The sequence below is a fragment of the Lampris incognitus genome, chromosome 14 (genome assembly GCF_029633865.1).
Source record: "Lampris incognitus isolate fLamInc1 chromosome 14, fLamInc1.hap2, whole genome shotgun sequence".
NCBI classification, from domain to species: Eukaryota; Metazoa; Chordata; class Actinopteri; order Lampriformes; family Lampridae; genus Lampris; species Lampris incognitus.
The window spans coordinates 50571321-50590501 of NC_079224.1; the positions used below are offsets into that span (position 1 = coordinate 50571321).

The 19181-nt window shown below is 49.5% G+C and overlaps 2 protein-coding genes across 2 annotated transcripts; both read left to right on the forward strand.

Annotated features, from left to right (window-relative positions):
* The first annotated feature begins 819 nt into the window (after positions 1-819).
* ccr9a (chemokine (C-C motif) receptor 9a) lies at positions 820-5063 on the forward strand. Its single transcript, XM_056293030.1, has 3 exons — positions 820-868; positions 2482-2520; positions 2633-5063. The coding sequence occupies exons 2-3, from the start codon at positions 2482-2484 to the stop codon at positions 3707-3709; spliced, it is 1116 nt and encodes a 371-aa protein (XP_056149005.1). The 5' UTR covers positions 820-868; the 3' UTR covers positions 3710-5063.
* A 5917-nt stretch (positions 5064-10980) lies between these two features.
* Positions 10981-18851, forward strand: si:dkey-154p10.3 (zinc finger protein 37). Its single transcript, XM_056293470.1, has 7 exons — positions 10981-11736; positions 15593-16112; positions 16207-16300; positions 16885-17073; positions 17848-17981; positions 18230-18353; positions 18511-18851. The coding sequence occupies exons 1-7, from the start codon at positions 11248-11250 to the stop codon at positions 18722-18724; spliced, it is 1764 nt and encodes a 587-aa protein (XP_056149445.1). The 5' UTR covers positions 10981-11247; the 3' UTR covers positions 18725-18851.
* The last annotated feature ends 330 nt before the right edge of the window (positions 18852-19181 follow it).

The window sequence follows — 19181 nt, forward strand, 5'->3', positions numbered from 1 at the left end:
ATTACTGTAACTCCCTCTACTCTGGCCTCAACCAAGCTACTTTAAGTCGTCTACAGCTGGTTCAGAATGCAGCTGCTAGACTACTAACCAGAACTAGACTACTAACCAGAACTAGCCGTAGGTCCCATATTACCCCTATTCTTACATCTTTCCATTGGCTTCCCATAAAATTCAGAATAACTTACAAGATCTTACTGATGATATTTAAGGCACTGCATGATCTTGCCCCCATTACATTTCTGATCTTCTCATTCCTCATTCCACTTCCCCACCACTCTGATCCTCAAACCTCACTCTTTTATCCATCCTCCACTCCAACTGCAGAACAAAAGGTGGCGGCGCCTTTGCAGTTTTAGCCCCAAGCCTCTGGAATAATCTCCCCAATCCATGAGTTCACTGAACCTTTGGACTGTTTTAAGCAGCTTCTAAAAACCGTCTTTTCAGGCAAGTCTTTTTCTAGATCCCCACCCCTGCCTGCTGTTGTATTTCATTTTTAGCTTGGTCTGTTACTCCCTGTGCCATGTCTTGTGGTCATTCAACTTACTTTATGTATTTATTCATATTTTCTGTATTGAGTGTAAAGCATGTTGTAACTGTATGTTTTCAAAAGTGCTATATAAATGAAATTTTACTTACTTACACACACACACACACACACACACACACACACACACACACACACGCACGCACGCACGCACAAAAAAAGGCTATACCTGATGTTGACTTCTGCTTTGGGTCGTGACATCATGGTTGTACGTCACTTGTGGTTGAACAAACTGGCAGTAAAATGTGAAACCAGCTCTTCTGCCCAGATGACAAGACAAGACACAGCGCCTCTGAGATTTCCTCCCACACCAGCAGATCACAGGTACGGTGCAACTTTACTTCACTTCAGTCATGAGGGTGAAAGAAAAGCAGCAGTTGCACATATGAACCGGTAATATGTGCAAGTTTTAATCTGCTGTACATGATGCTATTACTATGAATACAGTGATGCTACTTCTATGAATACAGTGATACTATTACTATGAATACAGTGATGCTAGTACTATGAATACAGTGATGCTACTACTATGAATACAGTGATGCTACTACTATGAATACAGTGATGCTAGTACTATGAATACAGTGATGCTAGTACTATGAATACAGTGATGCTACTACTATGAATACAGTGATGCTACTACTATGAATACAGTGCTACTATTACTATGAATACAGTGATGCTACTACTATGAATACAGTGATGCTACTACTATGAATACAGTGATGCTACTACTATGAATACAGTGATGCTATTACTATGAATACAGTGATGCTAGTACTATGAATACAGTGATGCTACTACTATGAATACAGTGATGCTACTACTATGAATACAGTGACGCTATTACTATGAATACAGTGACGCTGCTACTATGAATACAGTGATGCTACTACTATGAATACAGTGACGCTATTACTATGAATACAGTGATGCTAGTACTATGAATACAGTGATGCTATTACTATGAATACAGTGATGCGACTACTATGAATACAGTGATGCTATTACTATGAATACAGTGATGCTAGTCCTATGAATACAGTGATGCTATTACTATGAATACAGTGATGCTAGTACTATGAATACAGTGATGCTATTACTATGAATACAGTGATGCTATTACTATGAATACAGTGATGCTACTACTATGAATACAGTGATGCGACTACTATGAATACAGTGATGCTATTACTATGAATACAGTGATGCTAGTACTATGAATACAGTGATGCTACTACTATGAATACAGTGATGCTACTACTATGAATACAGTGATGCTACTACTATGAATACAGTGATGCTAGTACTATGAATACAGTGATGCTACTACTATGAATACAGTGATGCTATTACTATGAATACAGTGATGCTACTACTATGAATACAGTGATACTATTACTATGAATACAGTGATGCTAGTACTATGAATACAGTGATGCTACTACTATGAATACAGTGATACTATTACTATGAATACAGTGATGCTAGTACTATGAATACAGTGATGCTACTACTATGAATACAGTGATACTATTACTATGAATACAGTGATGCTAGTACTATGAATACAGTGATGCTACTACTATGAATACAGTGATGCTATTACTATGAATACAGTGATGCTACTACTATGAATACAGTGATACTAGTACTATGAATACAGTGACGCTATTACTATGAATACAGTGATGCTAGTACTATGAATACAGTGATGCTACTACTATGAATACAGTGATGCTATTACTATGAATAAAGTCACTTTGTTTTTTCACATTGCTGTGAAAAATCTTTATTTATGGAATATTAAAATCGTTTTTTAATGTCAAAATTTAATAAAAATGTCAGTAAGTTTAAAGAGCCTATTTAACCTGAAGATGAGATAAAAAAAAACATCTCTGCATATCTTGTTCATGCTTTTCTCTGTTCTTCATCAGATGGCATCTACGACTGACATGATGACAACAACGAGTCAGGTACGACAACTTGCAGTCATTATTCTGCTCGTTCTTCAATATTCTGCGGATTCATGATACAGACATCTTTAATCATAAAAACTTCAAAACTGGTCTGTGTTTGCTTTTGCAGAACCTGTCTATAGACTATGACGGAGTCCCCACCACAACAGACGGAGAATATGATTATGAAGGTTTGATGTGCGACAAGTTATCCGTCAGAGAGTTCAGAGGACGTTATGAACCTCCTCTCTTTTGGCTCATCACCATACTGGGTGGACTGGGTAACCTGGCAGTGGTCTGGGTCTATATCCACTTCCGCCATCGTGTGAAGACTATGACGGAGATCTACCTGCTCAACCTGGCGGTGGCTGACCTTCTGTTTCTCTGCACGCTGCCCCTCTGGGCAGCTGAGGCCTCCCAAGGCTGGAGCTTCGGGGAGGGTCTCTGCAGGGTCAACTTGGCACTCTACAAGGTCAACCTGTTCAGCGGCATGCTGCTGCTCACCTGCATCAGCGTGGACCGCTACGTTGTCATTGTTCAGACCACGAAGGCACAAAACTCCAAGAGACAGAGGCTCCGCTGCAGTAAGCAGGTCTGCTTGGTGGTCTGGCTCCTGGCCATGGTCCTGGCCTTACCTGAGTTCATCTTCGCCAAACCTAAGCTCACTGAGGACAAAGAGTACTGCAGGATGGTGTATCCTGGAAATAAAGGGAACCACACCAAGATCTTCGTGCTTTCTCTGCAGGTCAGCATGGGCTTCTGTCTCCCATTCCTCATCATGGGCTTCTGTTACTGCGTCATCATCTGCACACTGCTGAAAACCCGCAAATTTGAGAAACACAGGGCCATGCGTGTCATCCTGGTGGTGGTCATGGTGTTTGTCTTCACTCAGCTGCCGCACAATGCCGTGCTGGTGGTGGAGGCCACGCAGGCCACCAACATCACCATGACAGACTGTGAGCAGACAAAGCGTTTTGATGTTGTCGGGCAGTTGCTGAAGAGTCTGGCCTACACCCACGCCAGCCTCAACCCTTTACTCTACGCTTTCATTGGGGTACGTTTCCGTAAGGATGTGGTCAGGCTTCTGCAGGCATACCACTGCTGGCCCTCCAAAGGACAACTTAGCAAAGTTGGTAAGCCGCTATCAGGCTCCATGCGAGCTTCAGTCATGTCAGATACTGACACCACACAGGCTCTGTCCTTATAGACGGGACGTACAGAAGCTTGTCTGCTGGAGCTAAGCACCTTCTCTTTACTCTGTGGCCAAATATGAGATCTCATAGGGCAACACTGAGAAAGTAAACTGTGTCTGTCGGCTCTCAGAGGTAAAACCTTTTTCCCCTTTGACGCCAGCTGAGGCAGTTGAGGTTTCAGTGATGAATCCCCAATGGAGTGACACAGGACTTCCACCATGCTGTTTCTTGATGACTTCTCTTGGTTAAAAGCTTCACAGTGGCATCGGCCATAAGACAAAATTCATAAACAGTAACTCTTCATAATCTTTTAACTGATGTAAGATTCAGCTTGTCTTGGATTTTGCATTGTAAGTGACTTAGCAATGAAGATTTCTGATTAGTTTGTGTCTTAGGGCTATGAATCCACTTCTGCAGTTGGGTGTGTAAAGGACAGTAAATGAGAGCTGTTTCAGATCCAGTAGACCCAAACAAGCACAGAGAATGCTCATAGTTTGTTTAGGGATCACTTGTTCAAGCCCAACCGCAAATTAAATTTTCCGTTTATTTTCTCAAATTAAATAATTTTAAAAAATGCAGAATATGTCTTTACATTGTAAGTGATAGCCCAAGTTTGTCTGTTGCCTGTTTGCTTTTGTACAAATGTGCTTATGGAAATGACCTGCCAGTCATTTCCTTCCGATATCTGTGATTTGAGCCTGTATGCTGCAAGAAACTTCAAACCTGGTGCCTCGCCCCAAATCGACAACCCCATTACAACGAATGCACCAGCTGCAGACACACCCGGTGTGTGAGTACTGAAGCCTCAGATCCTGGAGCCTCACACTGGTTCTCCTTCCTCTCCATCCATCCTCCATGTTCCACCCCGGTTCTCCACCCATCCTCCATGTTCCACACTGGTTCTCCTTCCTCTCCATCCATCCTCCATGTTCCACACTTGTTCTCCTTCCTCTCCATCCATCCTCCATGTTCCACCCCAGTTCTCCATCCATCCTCCATGTTCCACACTTGTTCTCCTTCCTCTCCATCCATCCTCCAGGACTAAAGGTTACCAGGCGAGTCAGTCAGAAATCAGAGAGGTCATCTGGGTGGTCAGTAAAGCTGAAAACCCGTCTTAATGATTTGCTGTCAGTGTCTCTGAGGAAGTGATGAAGTGTGACGTCAGCTGTTCAGAATTAAAGCTATGCTGCTAGTGTACAACATGTCTGGTCATTGGTACATTAAAGTGTTGATGGTGTACAACATGTCTGGTTATGGGTACATTAAAGTGTTGATGGTGTACAACATGTCTGGTTATTGGTACATTAAAGTGTTGATGGTGTACAACATGTCTGGTTATTGGTACATTAAAGTGTTGATGGTGTACAACATGTCTGGTTATGGGTACATTAAAGTGTTGATGGTGTACAACATGTGTGGTTATGGGTACGTTAAAGTGTTGATGGTGTACAACATGTCTGGTTATTGGTACATTAAAGTGTTGATGGTGTACAACATGTCTGGTTATTGGTACATTAAAGTGTTGATGGTGTACAACATGTGTGGTTATGGGTACGGTAAAGTGTTGATAGTTGTTGAAACGTCTCGTGTGATTGGAAGAGTAAAAAGTATTACATTAAAGACATCGTCTGTGCTGTTCTTGCTGTCTGTCTGGAGGTATTCCCCCTGAGCACCGACACCTGCAACACTTTTAGCACACACTCATTTTGAAGAACTTGAAACGAGGATAACAGTTGAAAAGTTTGTCTATCAGGAAGTTCAGCCTTTCATCTGCTGACAGGAAGAGAAACACGTTGAGCAATCACAACAGGAAGTAGATCTGATCTCAGACGTTGGGTTGTTTGTGCAGTAGACTGGAACACGTGTCTGCAGGATGGGCTGCTGCGCTGGTAAACATCCTGTCAGCCAACACACATGTCTCAACTGATGACAACACGCGCGCTCGTACACACACGTACACACACGTACACACACGTACTGCTCTGGCTCCTGCACCTTCTCTGGCTCCTACACCTTCTCTGGCTCCTACACCTTCTCTGGCTCCTACACCTTCTCTGGCTCCTACACCTGCTCTGGCTCCTGCACCTTCTCTGGCTCCTACACCTGCTCTGGCTCCTGCACCTTCTCTGGCTCCTACACCTGCTCTGGCTCCTGCACCTTCTCTGGCTCCTACACCTTCTTTGGCTCCTACTCCTGCTCTGGCTCCTGCACCTTCTCTGGCTCCTGCACCTGCTCTGGCTCCTGCACCTTCTCTGGCTCCTGCACCTGCTCTGGCTCCTACACCTGCTCTGGCTCCTACACTTTCTCTGGCTCCTACACCTTCTCTGACTCCTACACCTGCTCTGGCTCCTACACCTGCTCTGGCTCCTGCACCTGCTCTGGCTCCTGCACCTTCTCTGGCTCCTACACCTGCTCTGGCTCCTGCACCTTCTCTGGCTCCTGCACCTGCTCTGGCTCCTACACCTGCTCTGGCTCCTACACCCGCTCTGGCTCCTGTACCTTCTCTGGCTCCTGCACCTGCTCTGGCTCCTGCACCTTCTCTGGCTCCTACACCTGCTCTGGCTCCTGCACCTGCTCTGGCTCCTGCACCTTTTAAGTTGGACGCTGCAATTGGAATAAATGTTATGAGGCCCCTGATCTACTGTTGCTGCTTCTTCTTTTGTCTTTGTGGTCCAACATCGTAGGATGAGCTATGCTAGCCATGCTAGCTCTCGTGAATGCTCGTCCAATGCATGTCTACCATTTATACTTCCATATCAGTAAAGGTAGACTACTGAAGGAAGGAGAGGCGAGAGAGGAAGAAGAGAGAGAGGAGGATGCTATGCCAATTAAGTGGTGTCATATTTGTGAGAAACAAGATGATTTGGAGATACTGGAGCATCTTGAGGTTAGATGGCTAAGAATAACTCACTGTTTAAACACAAGTTATTATAATCATAGTTACATTCTGACCATGCATTAGCCATTTTTGTGTTGAGGTATTATTTTATAAGGAAAATAAAGGACATTTCTCTCAGGTACATGGGCCTAGACTCATAGGACTGAATTGACTATGTATACACCCTACTTTGTTCTACTGAAATAGACAGCTATTAAAAGCTAGGAAAATAGACAGTTATTATAAATAGTTCATAGTAAATTTGTGTTAAGACAGCTAGGGTTAAATTTTGAAATGTTGATTTACTAAAATAATATTTAATCTGTTTAAACAGCAACTTTTCCCTGAGGGATACGAACACAATGTGCGTTCTCATGAGCCACTGGGGGGGGGGGGGTCAGTGCCTCCTTGAAACTACAATTAAGCACTAGGGAGGAGGTCCAGAGATGGCTGCAGGCCTTTGAAAGGTCATCCCAGATTACCTGGAGGGTGGCAAAAACCTGTCCTGCTACTGAGGATTCTGCTTGACACAACAAGTAGAGTAAGAGCATTCATGATAAATTCATGATTGTTTTAATAGTTGAAGAAGAGGGTGCAGGCAGGGTGGAGTGGGTGGAGAAGAGTGTCAGGAGTGATGTGTGACAGAAGGGTACCAGCAAGAGTTAAAGGGAAGGTTTACAAGATGGTAGTGAGACCAGCTATGTTACATGGTTTGGAGACAGTGGCACTGATGAAAAGACAGGAGGAGGAGCTGGAGGTGGCAGAGATGAAGATGATAAGATTTTCATTGGGAGTGATGAAGAAGGACAGGATTAGGAACCAGTATATTAGAGGGACTGCTCAGGTTGGACGGTTTGGAGACAAAGCAAGAGAGGCAAGATTGAGATGGTTTGGACATGTGTGGAGGAGAGATGCTGGGTATACTGGGAGAAGGATGCTGAATATGGAGCTGCCAGGGAAGAGGAGAAGAGGAAGGCCAAAGAGGAGGTTTATGGAGGTGGCTGGTGTGACAGAGGAAGATGCAGAAGACAGGAAGAAATGGAAACGGATGATCTGCTGTGGCGCCCCCTAACGGGAGCAGCCGATGCCAGCACAACACACGGTATTCGTCACCTACAAAAAAAGAACACACTGCCCAGCTGGGCTGCAGCTTGTACTGAAAAAAACACTTTCAGTCAAAACAGGAAGTCCAGGCCAGCTGATGAACATAGTAATAATAACGTCATAATACCATAGCAACCATTTTTAGACTGCATACTGTTTAATCAAGGTAGCATGCTCATGTTTCTGGTCCATTTTTTGTAGATCTGGTGATTTCCACAATCAAGAGGGGTTTTTGTCCCATGTGACCATTAAATTTCCCCGTTCTGTTTCCTTAAAATACCCCTGACACACTTCTGTTTCAGTGCCAGCTGTCAGCTCACAGGGTTACTGTCCAGCAGAGGTTGCCAGGCCATCACAGAGCCCAGGCCATCACAGGGCCCAGGCCATCACAGAGCCCAGGCCATCACAGAGCCCAGGCCATCACAGGGCCCAGGCCATCACAGGGCCCAGGCCATCACAGGGCCCAGGCCATCACAGAGCCCAGGGCCGGGGCCATCACAGAGCCCAGGGCCCGGGCCATCACAGAGCCCAGGCCATCACAGAGCCCAGGGCCGGGGCCATCACAGAGCCCAGGCCATCACAGGGCCCAGGCCATCACAGAGCCCAGGCCATCACAGGGCCCAGGCCATCACAGGGCCCAGGCCATCACAGAGCCCAGGCCATCACAGAGCCCAGGGCCGGGGCCATCACAGAGCCCAGGGCCCGGGCCATCACAGAGCCCAGGCCATCACAGAGCCCAGGGCCGGGGCCATCACAGAGCCCAGGCCATCACAGAGCCCAGGCCATCACAGAGCCCAGGGCCCAGGCCATCACAGGGCCCAGGCCATCACAGGGCCCAGGCCATCACAGGGCCCAGGCCATCACAGGGCCCAGGCCATCACAGAGCCCAGGGCCCAGGTCATCACAGGGCCCAGGCCATCACAGAGCCCAGGGCCGGGGCCATCACAGGGCCCAGGCCATCACAGGGCCCAGGCCATCACAGAGCCTAGGGCCCAGGCCATCACAGAGCCCAGGCCATCACAGAGCCCAGGGCCCAGGCCATCACAGGGCCCAGGCCATCACAGAGCCCAGGGCCCAGGCCATCACAGAGCCCAGGCCATCACAGAGCCCAGGGCCCAGGCCATCACAGAGCCCAGGCCATCACAGGGCCCAGGCCATCACAGGGCCCAGGCCATCACAGAGCCCAGGCCATCACAGGGCCCAGGCCATCACAGGGCCCAGGCCATCACAGAGCCCAGGCCATCACAGGGCCCAGGCCATCACAGAGCCCAGGGCCGGGGCCATCACAGAGCCCAGGGCCGGGGCCATCACAGAGCCCAGGCCATCACAGAGCCCAGGGCCCAGGCCATCACAGAGCCCAGGCCATCACAGGGCCCAGGCCATCACAGGGCCCAGGCCATCACAGAGCCCAGGCCATCACAGGGCCCAGGCCATCACAGAGCCCAGGCCATCACAGAGCCCAGGGCCGGGGCCATCACAGAGCCCAGGGCCCAGGCCATCACAGGGCCCAGGCCATCACAGGGCCCAGGCCATCACAGAGCCCAGGCCATCACAGGGCCCAGGCCATCACAGGGCCCAGGCCATCACAGAGCCCAGGCCATCACAGAGCCCAGGGCCGGGGCCATCACAGAGCCCAGGGCCCAGGCCATCACAGGGCCCAGGCCATCACAGGGCCCAGGCCATCACAGAGCCCAGGCCATCACAGAGCCCAGGGCCCAGGCCATCACAGAGCCCAGGCCATCACAGAGCCCAGGGCCCAGGCCATCACAGAGCCCAAGCCATCACAGGGCCCAGGGCCATCACAGGGCCCAGGCCATCACAGGGCCCAGGCCATCACAGAGCCCAGGGCCCAGGCCATCACAGAGCCCAGGCCATCACAGGGCCCAGGGCCATCACAGGGCCCAGGCCATCACAGGGCCCAGGCCATCACAGGGCCCAGGCCATCACAGAGCCCAGGCCATCACAGAGCCCAGGCCATCACAGGGCCCAGGCCATCACAGAGCCCAGGGCCCAGGCCATCACAGAGCCCAGGCCATCACAGGGCCCAGGGCCATCACAGGGCCCAGGCCATCACAGGGCCCAGGCCATCACAGAGCCCAGGCCATCACAGAGCCCAGGCCATCACAGAGCCCAGGGCCCAGGCCATCACAGAGCCCAGGCCATCACAGGGCCCAGGCCATCACAGAGCCCAGGCCATCACAGAGCCCAGGCCATCACAGAGCCCAGGCCATCACAGGGCCCAGGGCCATCACAGGGCCCAGGGCCGGGGCCATCACAGAGCCCAGGCCATCACAGGGCCCAGGCCATCACAGGGCCCAGGGCCATCACAGGGCCCAGGCCATCACAGGGCCCAGGCCATCACAGAGCCCAGGCCATCACAGAGCCCAGGCCATCACAGAGCCCAGGGCCCAGGCCATCACAGAGCCCAGGCCATCACAGGGCCCAGGCCATCACAGAGCCCAGGCCATCACAGAGCCCAGGCCATCACAGGGCCCAGGCCATCACAGGGCCCAGGCCATCACAGAGCCCAGGCCATCACAGAGCCCAGGCCATCACAGAGCCCAGGGCATCACAGGGCCCAGGCCATCACAGAGCCCAGGCCATCACAGAGCCCAGGGCATCACAGGGCCCAGGCCATCACAGGGCCCAGGCCATCACAGAGCCCAGGCCATCACAGAGCCCAGGCCATCACAGAGCCCAGGGCATCACAGGGCCCAGGCCATCACAGAGCCCAGGCCATCACAGGGCCCAGGCCATCACAGAGCCCAGGCCATCACAGAGCCCAGGCCATCACAGGGCCCACACACACACACACACACACACACACACACACACACAGTGTGTGTGTGTGTGTGTGTGTGTGTGTGTGTGTGTGTGTGTGTTAGTATGACCGAGTCACGGGACTTACATGGCTGTGGGAGGAACCCGGAGGAAACCCACGCAGACACAGGGAGAGCAACTCCGCAGAGAGGGACGACCCCTCCCCCCAAGGCTGGATAACCCCGGGGTTCGAACCCAGGACCTTCTTGCTGTGAGGTGGCCGTGTTAACCACTGCGCCACCGTGCGGCCACTGTCCAGAATATAACTTCGTTTATAAAGTCATGCTGTTACACGCTCCGGTACAGTAGGTGGCGACACACACAGTTAACGTTGGTTTGTAGTCTACCAGTAAAGTAGAGGAAGAAGAAGCAGCAGCAGAAGAAGAAGAAGAAGAAGAAGAAGAAGAAGCAGCAGCAGCAGAAGAAGAAGAAGAAGAAGAAGAAGCAGCAGCAGCAGAAGAAGAAGAAGAAGAGAGCCGCACATCAGACTAACGTTAAAGTTGTGCTTTTAGTGTAGCGATTCATCATCGCTGCTCCGTGAATCCAAGCGCTCATTCTTGAGTACACACATCTTCCTGATAAGCCCACAACCCTCGCCGTCTCTACATAAAGACTACTTCGTCAAAAGTAAACAGATGAGCGTTTTATGACGTCCGGAACCAGTCCGGCGTCAGACCCGGACCGACCCAGCCGACCTTAGCGATCCTCGTACGGCCGTTGTGAGTCCGTCATGTGCGTGTGTATGTGAAGATGGACGCGTTTAAAGAGCACTACCGGGACATCGATGCGGTGACGTTACACATCATGGAAGGGGAGGTGTCCTCCAGTCTGTACTGCGGCTCGGTTCCAGACTTGGACTCCTGCGCAGCCGGCCTGGTCGAAGCCTTCCTGGTGGAGCTGTACCGCTGCCGGTTGTGCCAGTTCACCAGCTCGCTGAAGAAAACCATGAACAGACACATCCTGGACTCCCACGATGACCCCAGCCTGGAGGAGGTGGGAGGAGGAGGAGTAAGGAGAAGGGACCATCTGAGCCAAAGTGGTTCCCCTTATGATCTGGACCAGGACCTGAACACCGAGTCCAAGCACAGTGATGAAGACCCTATGGACCACATGGGTCTGGAGCGCATGCCCTTCCTCCTGCCCATGTATGGTATCTTACCCAACATCAGCCCCCGCTCATGTGAAATGGGTCTGGGGTCCAACGTGGATGGAAACCTCCAGGTGGCCCAGACTTGTGAGGTAAGACCAGTTCTCTGGTGGTGGGTCAGGGTTAGGCCATGATCTAGTTTATGTACATGTGGACCAAAAAAAAAGCCTCAATGATCAAAGTCAGAAGGTGAGTAACAGCTCCTGCATGTCCACCAGACCTCAGCACCCACACTCAACATGTCGGACAGCCAGCCGGCCTGTTGTCAAGAGCTGGGACACACACACACACACACACACACACACACACACACACGCACACACGCACGCACGCACGCACACACACACACACACACACCTGCTCAATGTCTTAAAATCTGTTGGAACAACAAACCCCAACTCCAGTGAAGTTGGGACGTTGTGTAAAACGTGAATAAAAACAGAATACAATGATTTGCAAATCCTTTCCCACCTATATTCAGTTGAATACACCACAAAGACAAGATATTTAATGTTCACACTGATAAACTTTATTGTTTTTTATAAATATTCCCTCATGTTGAATGTGATGCCTGCAACACGCTCCAAAGAAGCTGGGACAGGGGCAACAACAGACTGGGAAAGATGAGGAATGCTCAGAAACCACCTGTCTGGAACATTCCACAGGGGAACAGGTTAACTGGAAACAGGGGAGTGTCATGATTGGGTATAAAAGGAGCATCCCCGAAAGGCTCAGTCGTTCACAAGCAAGGATGGGGCGAGGTTCACCACTTTGTGAACAACTGCGTGAGCAAATAGTCCGACAGTTTAAGAACAACGTTTCTCAACGTACAACTGCAAGGAATTTAGGGATTTCATCATCTCCAGTCCATAATATCTTCACAAGGTTCAGAGAATCCCGAGAAATCTCTGCACGTAAGCGGCAAGGCCCAAAACCAACACTGAATGCCCGTGACCTTCGACCCCTCAGGTGGTACTGCATTAAAAACCCACATCATTGTGTAAAGGATATGACCACGTGGGCTCAGGAGCACTTGGGAAAACCATCGTCAGTTAACACGGTTCGTCACTACATCTACAAGTGCAAGTTAAAACTCTACCATGCAAAGCCAAAGCCAGATATCAACACCACCCAGAAACACCGCCCACCGGCTTCTCTGGCCCGAGCTCACCTGAGATGGACTGACCCAAAGTGGACAAGTGTGCTGTGGTCTGACGAGTCCACATTTCACATTGTTTTTGGAAATCATGGACGTGGTGTCCTCCAGGCTAAAGAGGAAAAGGACCATCCAGATTGTTATCAGAGCAAAGTCCAAAAGCCAGCATCTGTGATGGTATGGGGGGGGGGCGGGTGTTAGTGCCCATGGCATCATGGGTAACTTGCACATCTGTGAAGGCACCAGTAATGCTGAAAGGTACATACAGGTTTTGGAGCAACATATGCTGCCATCCAAGCGACGTCTTTTTCAGGGACGTCCCTGCTTATTTCAGCAAGACAATGCCAAGCCACATTCTGCACGTGTTCCACCAGCGGGGCTTCGTAGTAAAAGAGTGCGGGTACTGGACTGGCCTGCCTGCAGTCCAGACCTGTCTCCCATTGAACATGTGTGGCGCATTATGAAGCGCACAATACGACAACGGAGACCCCGGACTGCTGAGCAACTGAAGTCGTACATCAAGCAAGGATGGGAAAGAATTCCACCTACAAAGCTTCAACAAGTAGTGTCCCCAGTTCCCAAACGCTTATTGAGTGTTGTTAAAAGGAAAGGTGGTGGAGCACAGTGGTGAACATGCCCCTGTCCCAGCTTCTTTGGGACGTGTTGCAGGCATCACATTCAAAATGAGTGAATATTGACAAAAAAACAATAAAGTTTATCAGTTTGAACATTAAATATCTTGTCTTGTAGTGTATTCAACTGAATATAGGTGGGAAAGGATTTGCAAATCATTATATTCTGTTTTTATTCACCTTTTTACACAACGTCCTAACTTCATTGGAATTGGGGTTTGTAGATGTTGACCTTTAAATGAACGAGGGTCCGAGTCCGACCAGCATTCAGCTTCTGCAGCTTGGTGTCGGTTCAGGACGTCCGAGTTGTTTGTCAAACGTACAACAATACAGCATTGCAGGCAACTAAAGGTTCAGGCATCGGGTGAACCTCAAAAAAGCTCCAGAATGTGAAACGAGAGATTAGGTTGAAACTAAAAAAATCTAAAAATCAACAAAAATGTAAAATTATAATTTTACAGTATTTACAGGCCAGCCTGAGAAATGAGAAAGAAGCTAAAATGTACAGTGCGTACGGGCCGCAGAAGAGGGAACCCGAGTTTAAACTCTGGTCACAGGAGATCCTCCATGAACGGTGGCCGAGGTGCAGCGCCCGTAAGGAGGCGAGCTGGGCCTGCACAGTGCAGGAGGGCATGGCTGAAAGTCAACGCTGCAGAATAAAGTGAAGCGTGTGCATCCTGCAGCACAGAGACCGGTAAAGGGGGAGGCAGAAAGAGAGGCATGTGTGTGTGTGTGCTATGTTGTATACTGTTGTGTAGTGGTTGTAAAGCCCTTCAGGACAAGCTTGTGAGTCGGGAAGACACAAATGACTTTAATGGCCTTAAATGTGGTCAGAGCCTGTTTTTTATTCTTTAGCCACAAACATATATATATATATATATATATATATATATATATATATATATATATATATATCATGTATGGTATACTGTATATCAGATTAGTGAGTTAGAGCTGTCTAGGTAGCGTAGTGGTCTATTCCGTTGCCTACCAACACGGGGATCACCGGTTCGAATCCCCGTGTTGCCTCTGGTTTGCCTCCGGCTTGGTCGGGCGTCCCTACAGACACAACTGGCCGTGTCTGCGGGTGGGAAGCTGGATGTGGGTATGTGTCCTGGTTGCTGCACTAGCGCCTCCTCTGGTCGGTCGGGACGCCTGTTCAGGGGCGAGGGGGAACTGGGGGGGAATAGCGTGATCCTCCCATGCGCTACGTCCCCCTGGTGAAACTCCTCACTGTCAGGTGAAAAGAAGCGACTGGTGACTCCACATGTATGGGAGGAGGCATGTGGTAGTCTGCAGCCCTCCTGGATCAGCAGAGGGGGTGGAGCAGTGACTGGGCAGCTTGGAAGAGTGGGGGAAGGTACAGAGTGGCCGGATACAACTGGGGAGAAGAAAAGGGGGGGGGGGTAAAATAAAAAAAGATGAGTGGGTTATGTAGAGGATAATAGAACCCCAGGTATGCATGATGCCTTCTGTTTGGTGTTTTGCTGAGAGCGTTTCACCGCTGAGCCTTTGTGAAGAGCTCAGAAAAGGCTCCTGTGTGTCTGTGGTTGTTAGTGACAGCCTACCTGACTATAAAGGTTCCCCCAAGTAGACTGAGCATCAACAGTTGGTGTGTAAGCATGCTGTGCGCACACATTAACAACATATTGTGGCCACCTGTAGACATCCCTTTGCCACCCCTGGGCTGCCCCAGGTGAGATTCCTAGAAGCAGCACTGGTCAGGAAGTGTAGGATGCAGCTGGACAGAGTGGTGGTGAATCCTAGGTGTCTGCTTAGTGACAAGCCCAGAGGGCAAAGTGGTGTAAAATGCGGGACTGCAGTCGATGAACAGCATCCTCACATATGTGTTCCTGTGTTCCCGGTGGGAGAGGGGGAGGGCAGTGTGGAGGGGGAGGGCGATGGTGTCATCAGTTCATCTGTTAGCCCTGTAGGCACTTCTCGATGACTTTCCCCAGCCAGCAGTGTGTGTAGAAGCTGTCGGGAGACATTTTCCTGACAGCTTCTACTTTGACAAGGTCTAATGCGTCGTTCAGTTAATGCTTTGTGTGTTATTGCTGAGCTTTTGGCACCGAGCTCCTACCAGTGAGAGCAGGACGGGTCTACTCTGTCTGACTCGCTGCTAAGAGGTTCGTGGTTTGAACAAACTTCTCTCTACAGGTGAGCACTCTGTTTGAAGAGGGGGTGGGGGATGAAGAGGAGGAAGAGGAGTCCATGTTTCCACTGAAGGGGAGCTCCGTGGCTCTGTCGTGTACCATAATGCACCCGAAACACCAGGACGAGGAGATGGCCCAGTCCGCCCACCTCATGACCCTTGGTCTCTGCCGCATCTCCACCAACAAACCAGCAGCAGCCGTGACCTCGCCGTTAGAAAGCCGCCTGTGTTTGTCTGCTGGTGGCCAGAAGGACTCGGACGTGTTCCTGAGTAAGAAGGGGAAGCCAGCATCCTACCAGCTCAACAATGTAAAGGAGTGCAGGGAAGCAGCCAGCCAGCAGGGGGAAGCAGGGAGGAGGCAGTCGCTGTTGTGTGCCGCTGATCTCCCCAACAAACTGCAGGTCCACACGCTCCCCCACCTCCAATGCAGCCCGAGGAGGGACAGCTGGGAGGCGACGGACAAGCACTGCAAGAGGAAGAGGAGGCTGTCCAGAGACGCTGACCGGCAGCGCTGCGACTACAAAGGTTAGAGAGAGACGCCGTCTGTGTCATTATATCAGCCGTTACTCCCAACATGAAGTCTGTTTCAACACAGTGTACTGCTTCCTCTGTCCTGCAGGGGCGCCTTGTGACACACGACACAAACACACTTTGTCCAAGCACGACTGCCTTACAAACAGCCAGACAGAGCCTCCGTCCTCCAGGCTCGACCGGTAGGTGCTTCCTGTGACGTGTGAGGAATTCTGACTTTTGGCAGGGCTAACTAAAACAGGCTAAAGTGGGCTAACTGAAACAGGCTAAAGTGGGCTAACTGAAACAGGCTAAAGTGGGCTAACTAAAACAGGCTAAAGTGGGCTAATTGAAACAGGCTAAAGTGGGCTAATTGAAACAGGCTAAAGTGGGCTAACTGAAACAGGCCAAAGTGGGCTAACTGAAACAGGCTAAAGTGGGCTAGCCTTCATGTGTGATTCAAACGGAAGTGAAATTTATTTTCTAAACATTTTGTAATTAATTTGACCAATTATTTTGCCATAAGTCACTGTACAGGAAGTATCAAATCCTCACACTCTCACCATATGATGTTTTTGTACAAGTACATGTTTTTACACCTTAAGGCTCTGTTTCTTTTACAAAGCCAAGATTTCATGAGACCTGGAAGCTAAATAAATGTGTGGCTGAGCAGGTCATCTGTTGTCCATGTGGGCTCAGTGTGAGCAGAATGAGGCAGATAATTCGCGTTGCAGTTGGTGTGGGTCTCCTCACCTCTCCTATCATGGCTCCTCTGTCCACATGTCAGGTGTGTCCCCATGAAAGACAGCATGGAGGAGCCGGGTGACTCCCAGGAGACTCGGGTTGTGAAGACAGACACATGGTGCCATGTCAGAAATGGAGGGATGAAGAGGAAAAATGGAAGAAAGGGCAAAGAAGAGAAGAGAGATGTTGCGAGCTGCAGGAGGAGAGCGTTCTGCTGTTCTCTCTGTAACAGGTGTCTTTGTGTCAGCTGTCCTGCTGGACATTCACACACTTCAAGCACACGTCTTAAAGCTACAATCCTGAAGTTTTGCACACAAATGTCTTTATTTATACTGCTGCTGGCACATTTAACTGCATAGCTAATCCAGAAGTACTGAAATCATGAACTGTTGTAGTTGTTCATGTTAATGGCTAGTGTCTGGTAGGAGTTACCCACGAAACATGATAGGGTGCGTCGTGTTTTATATCGTCATAGTAGTCAGTTAGGGAAGAAGAAGGGAGGTAGCAGTAAAAGAAGATCCTTCTAAATCTTTTCTGACAAGCCTTCGTATTTGTAATGTGTCACACAACGAAACACTAGACACCACAGAGCTGTCCAGTACAACCAGTCTTCTACGCTTGGCCACTGGGAGCTACCCAGTACCAGAACCCAGTAGCCACTGGGACCTACCCAGTACCAGAACCCACTGCGTAAGTCCCAGTGGCCACTTGGTACACAGAATCCAGGTGACAGTAGAAAGGTTCAGGTTGACTCTAATCCTTTGTAAACCCGTTTTTTTCTTTCATTGTTTTATGAAACTATGAAAGAACTGGATTTTAAGAGCAGATTTAACTTTATCCACACTACCAACTAATTACATTTTCTGTTACATGATCTACTCTTTGGATAGTAAAACAGCTCTGTCTTCATCTCAGCTTAAACCCAAGATTGTTTTTGGCTCCTGGTTTCCATGTTGACTTCAGTCTGAAATGATTCAGTTTTAACCAAGGAGAGCTCTTTTCACAGGAAGTTCAGCACCAAGCTGACTCTGCGCCGTCACATAGGAATCCATCAGGGCGAAAAGCCGTACGAGTGTCCTCACTGTGACTACCGCAGCCGGCTGAAGGCCTCGCTGGTACAACACATCCGCACACACACAGGTACCACACACACGCTGTCATTTCCCTGACTCACGACTCCTGCAAGACCAACATGACATAGAGCAGATGATAAAGAGGTCAAGGGTCAGAGCCACAACACCCTGACAATGTATAGAAAAAAATGTCATACAACTCTAGATCATGAATGGTCGAGAAGTGACAAAGAGAGATAGAATAACGATGATGGAAAAGTGATGGACAGAAAGAAGCAGCAGGGATGAAGGATAACTTCTCACCTTCCTCTTCAGGAGAGAAACCGTACAGATGTCCTGAGTGTCCGTATGCTTCTATTGACCGCAGCTCCCTACGCCGCCACTCCCGGACACACACACGGGAGAAACCCTACCACTGTCAGTACTGCTCATACAGCAGGTAACACATGCACACACAGGCTGTCTGTCTGTCTGTCTGTCTGTCTGTCTGTCTGTCTGTCTGTCTGTCTGTCTGTCTGTCTGTCTGTCTGTCAGACCTGATGATGTCACAGGTCAGTGATGCGGTAGTTGAGCTGTCTTTGTTTCTTTTCATCCAGCATTCAGAAGAAAAGTTTGGATCTCCATGCACGCCGTCACCACACAGGCGAGTCGTTTCCATGCCAGCTGTGTCAGTACTCCAATCCAGACCGCCAGCTGCTGTTACGTCATGTTCGCAAGTATCACAGCTCCTCCCAGCATGCACTGGGGCAGCAGCAGGCATCGCTACAGGACCCAGACATCGCTGATAAAGTCACAGCAACACAGAGCTAACTTTAAACTTTGGTTATCTCAACAGCAACGTGAGGCTACCAACATGCAGTTTCACACAGTCCACCGTTGTTGCCTAGTGGGAGCTGACCAGTCTTCTGCAGTCGGTCACTGGTCAGCTCCTGTCATTAGTCGAGACGAGGGTGTTCAGTCATCCCAACATTCAGTTTCACATGGTTGTTGCCTAGTGGGAGCTGACCGCTGACCATCATTAGTTGGGATGAGGATGTTCAAGCCTTCTCACTGCTCAGCATTTAGTCATCATCCTTTTAAACAGCAGCTGCTGACGCAGCATCTCATAAACCACACCCTTCTCTGGCAGCAAGCCCTCTGATTGGACTAACTAGTTTGTAGCTGGGGCTGTGGCTGTGGTCCTCAGATCGGATCCTCAAACTTGTTTTGTCATTTTGAAGCCCAGATGGTGAATTCCATCTGAGTCTGAGCTGAACTGAAGACGGGT

What these genes read in the sequence shown, in the direction of transcription:
- ccr9a (XM_056293030.1), top strand. Translation starts at nt 2,482, where the DNA reads ATGGCATCTACGACTGACATGATGACAACAACGAGTCAG. An exon ending in TGATGACAACAACGAGTCAG is followed by an intron (nt 2,521 to 2,632) that starts GTACGACAACTT and finishes TTGCTTTTGCAG; the next exon opens with AACCTGTCTATAGACTATGA.
- si:dkey-154p10.3 (XM_056293470.1), top strand. Translation starts at nt 11,248, where the DNA reads ATGGACGCGTTTAAAGAGCACTACCGGGACATCGATGCGGTGACGTTA. An exon ending in GCAGCGCTGCGACTACAAAG is followed by an intron (nt 16,113 to 16,206) that starts GTTAGAGAGAGA and finishes TCTGTCCTGCAG; the next exon opens with GGGCGCCTTGTGACACACGA. An exon ending in TGCTGTTCTCTCTGTAACAG is followed by an intron (nt 17,074 to 17,847) that starts GTGTCTTTGTGT and finishes CTCTTTTCACAG; the next exon opens with GAAGTTCAGCACCAAGCTGA.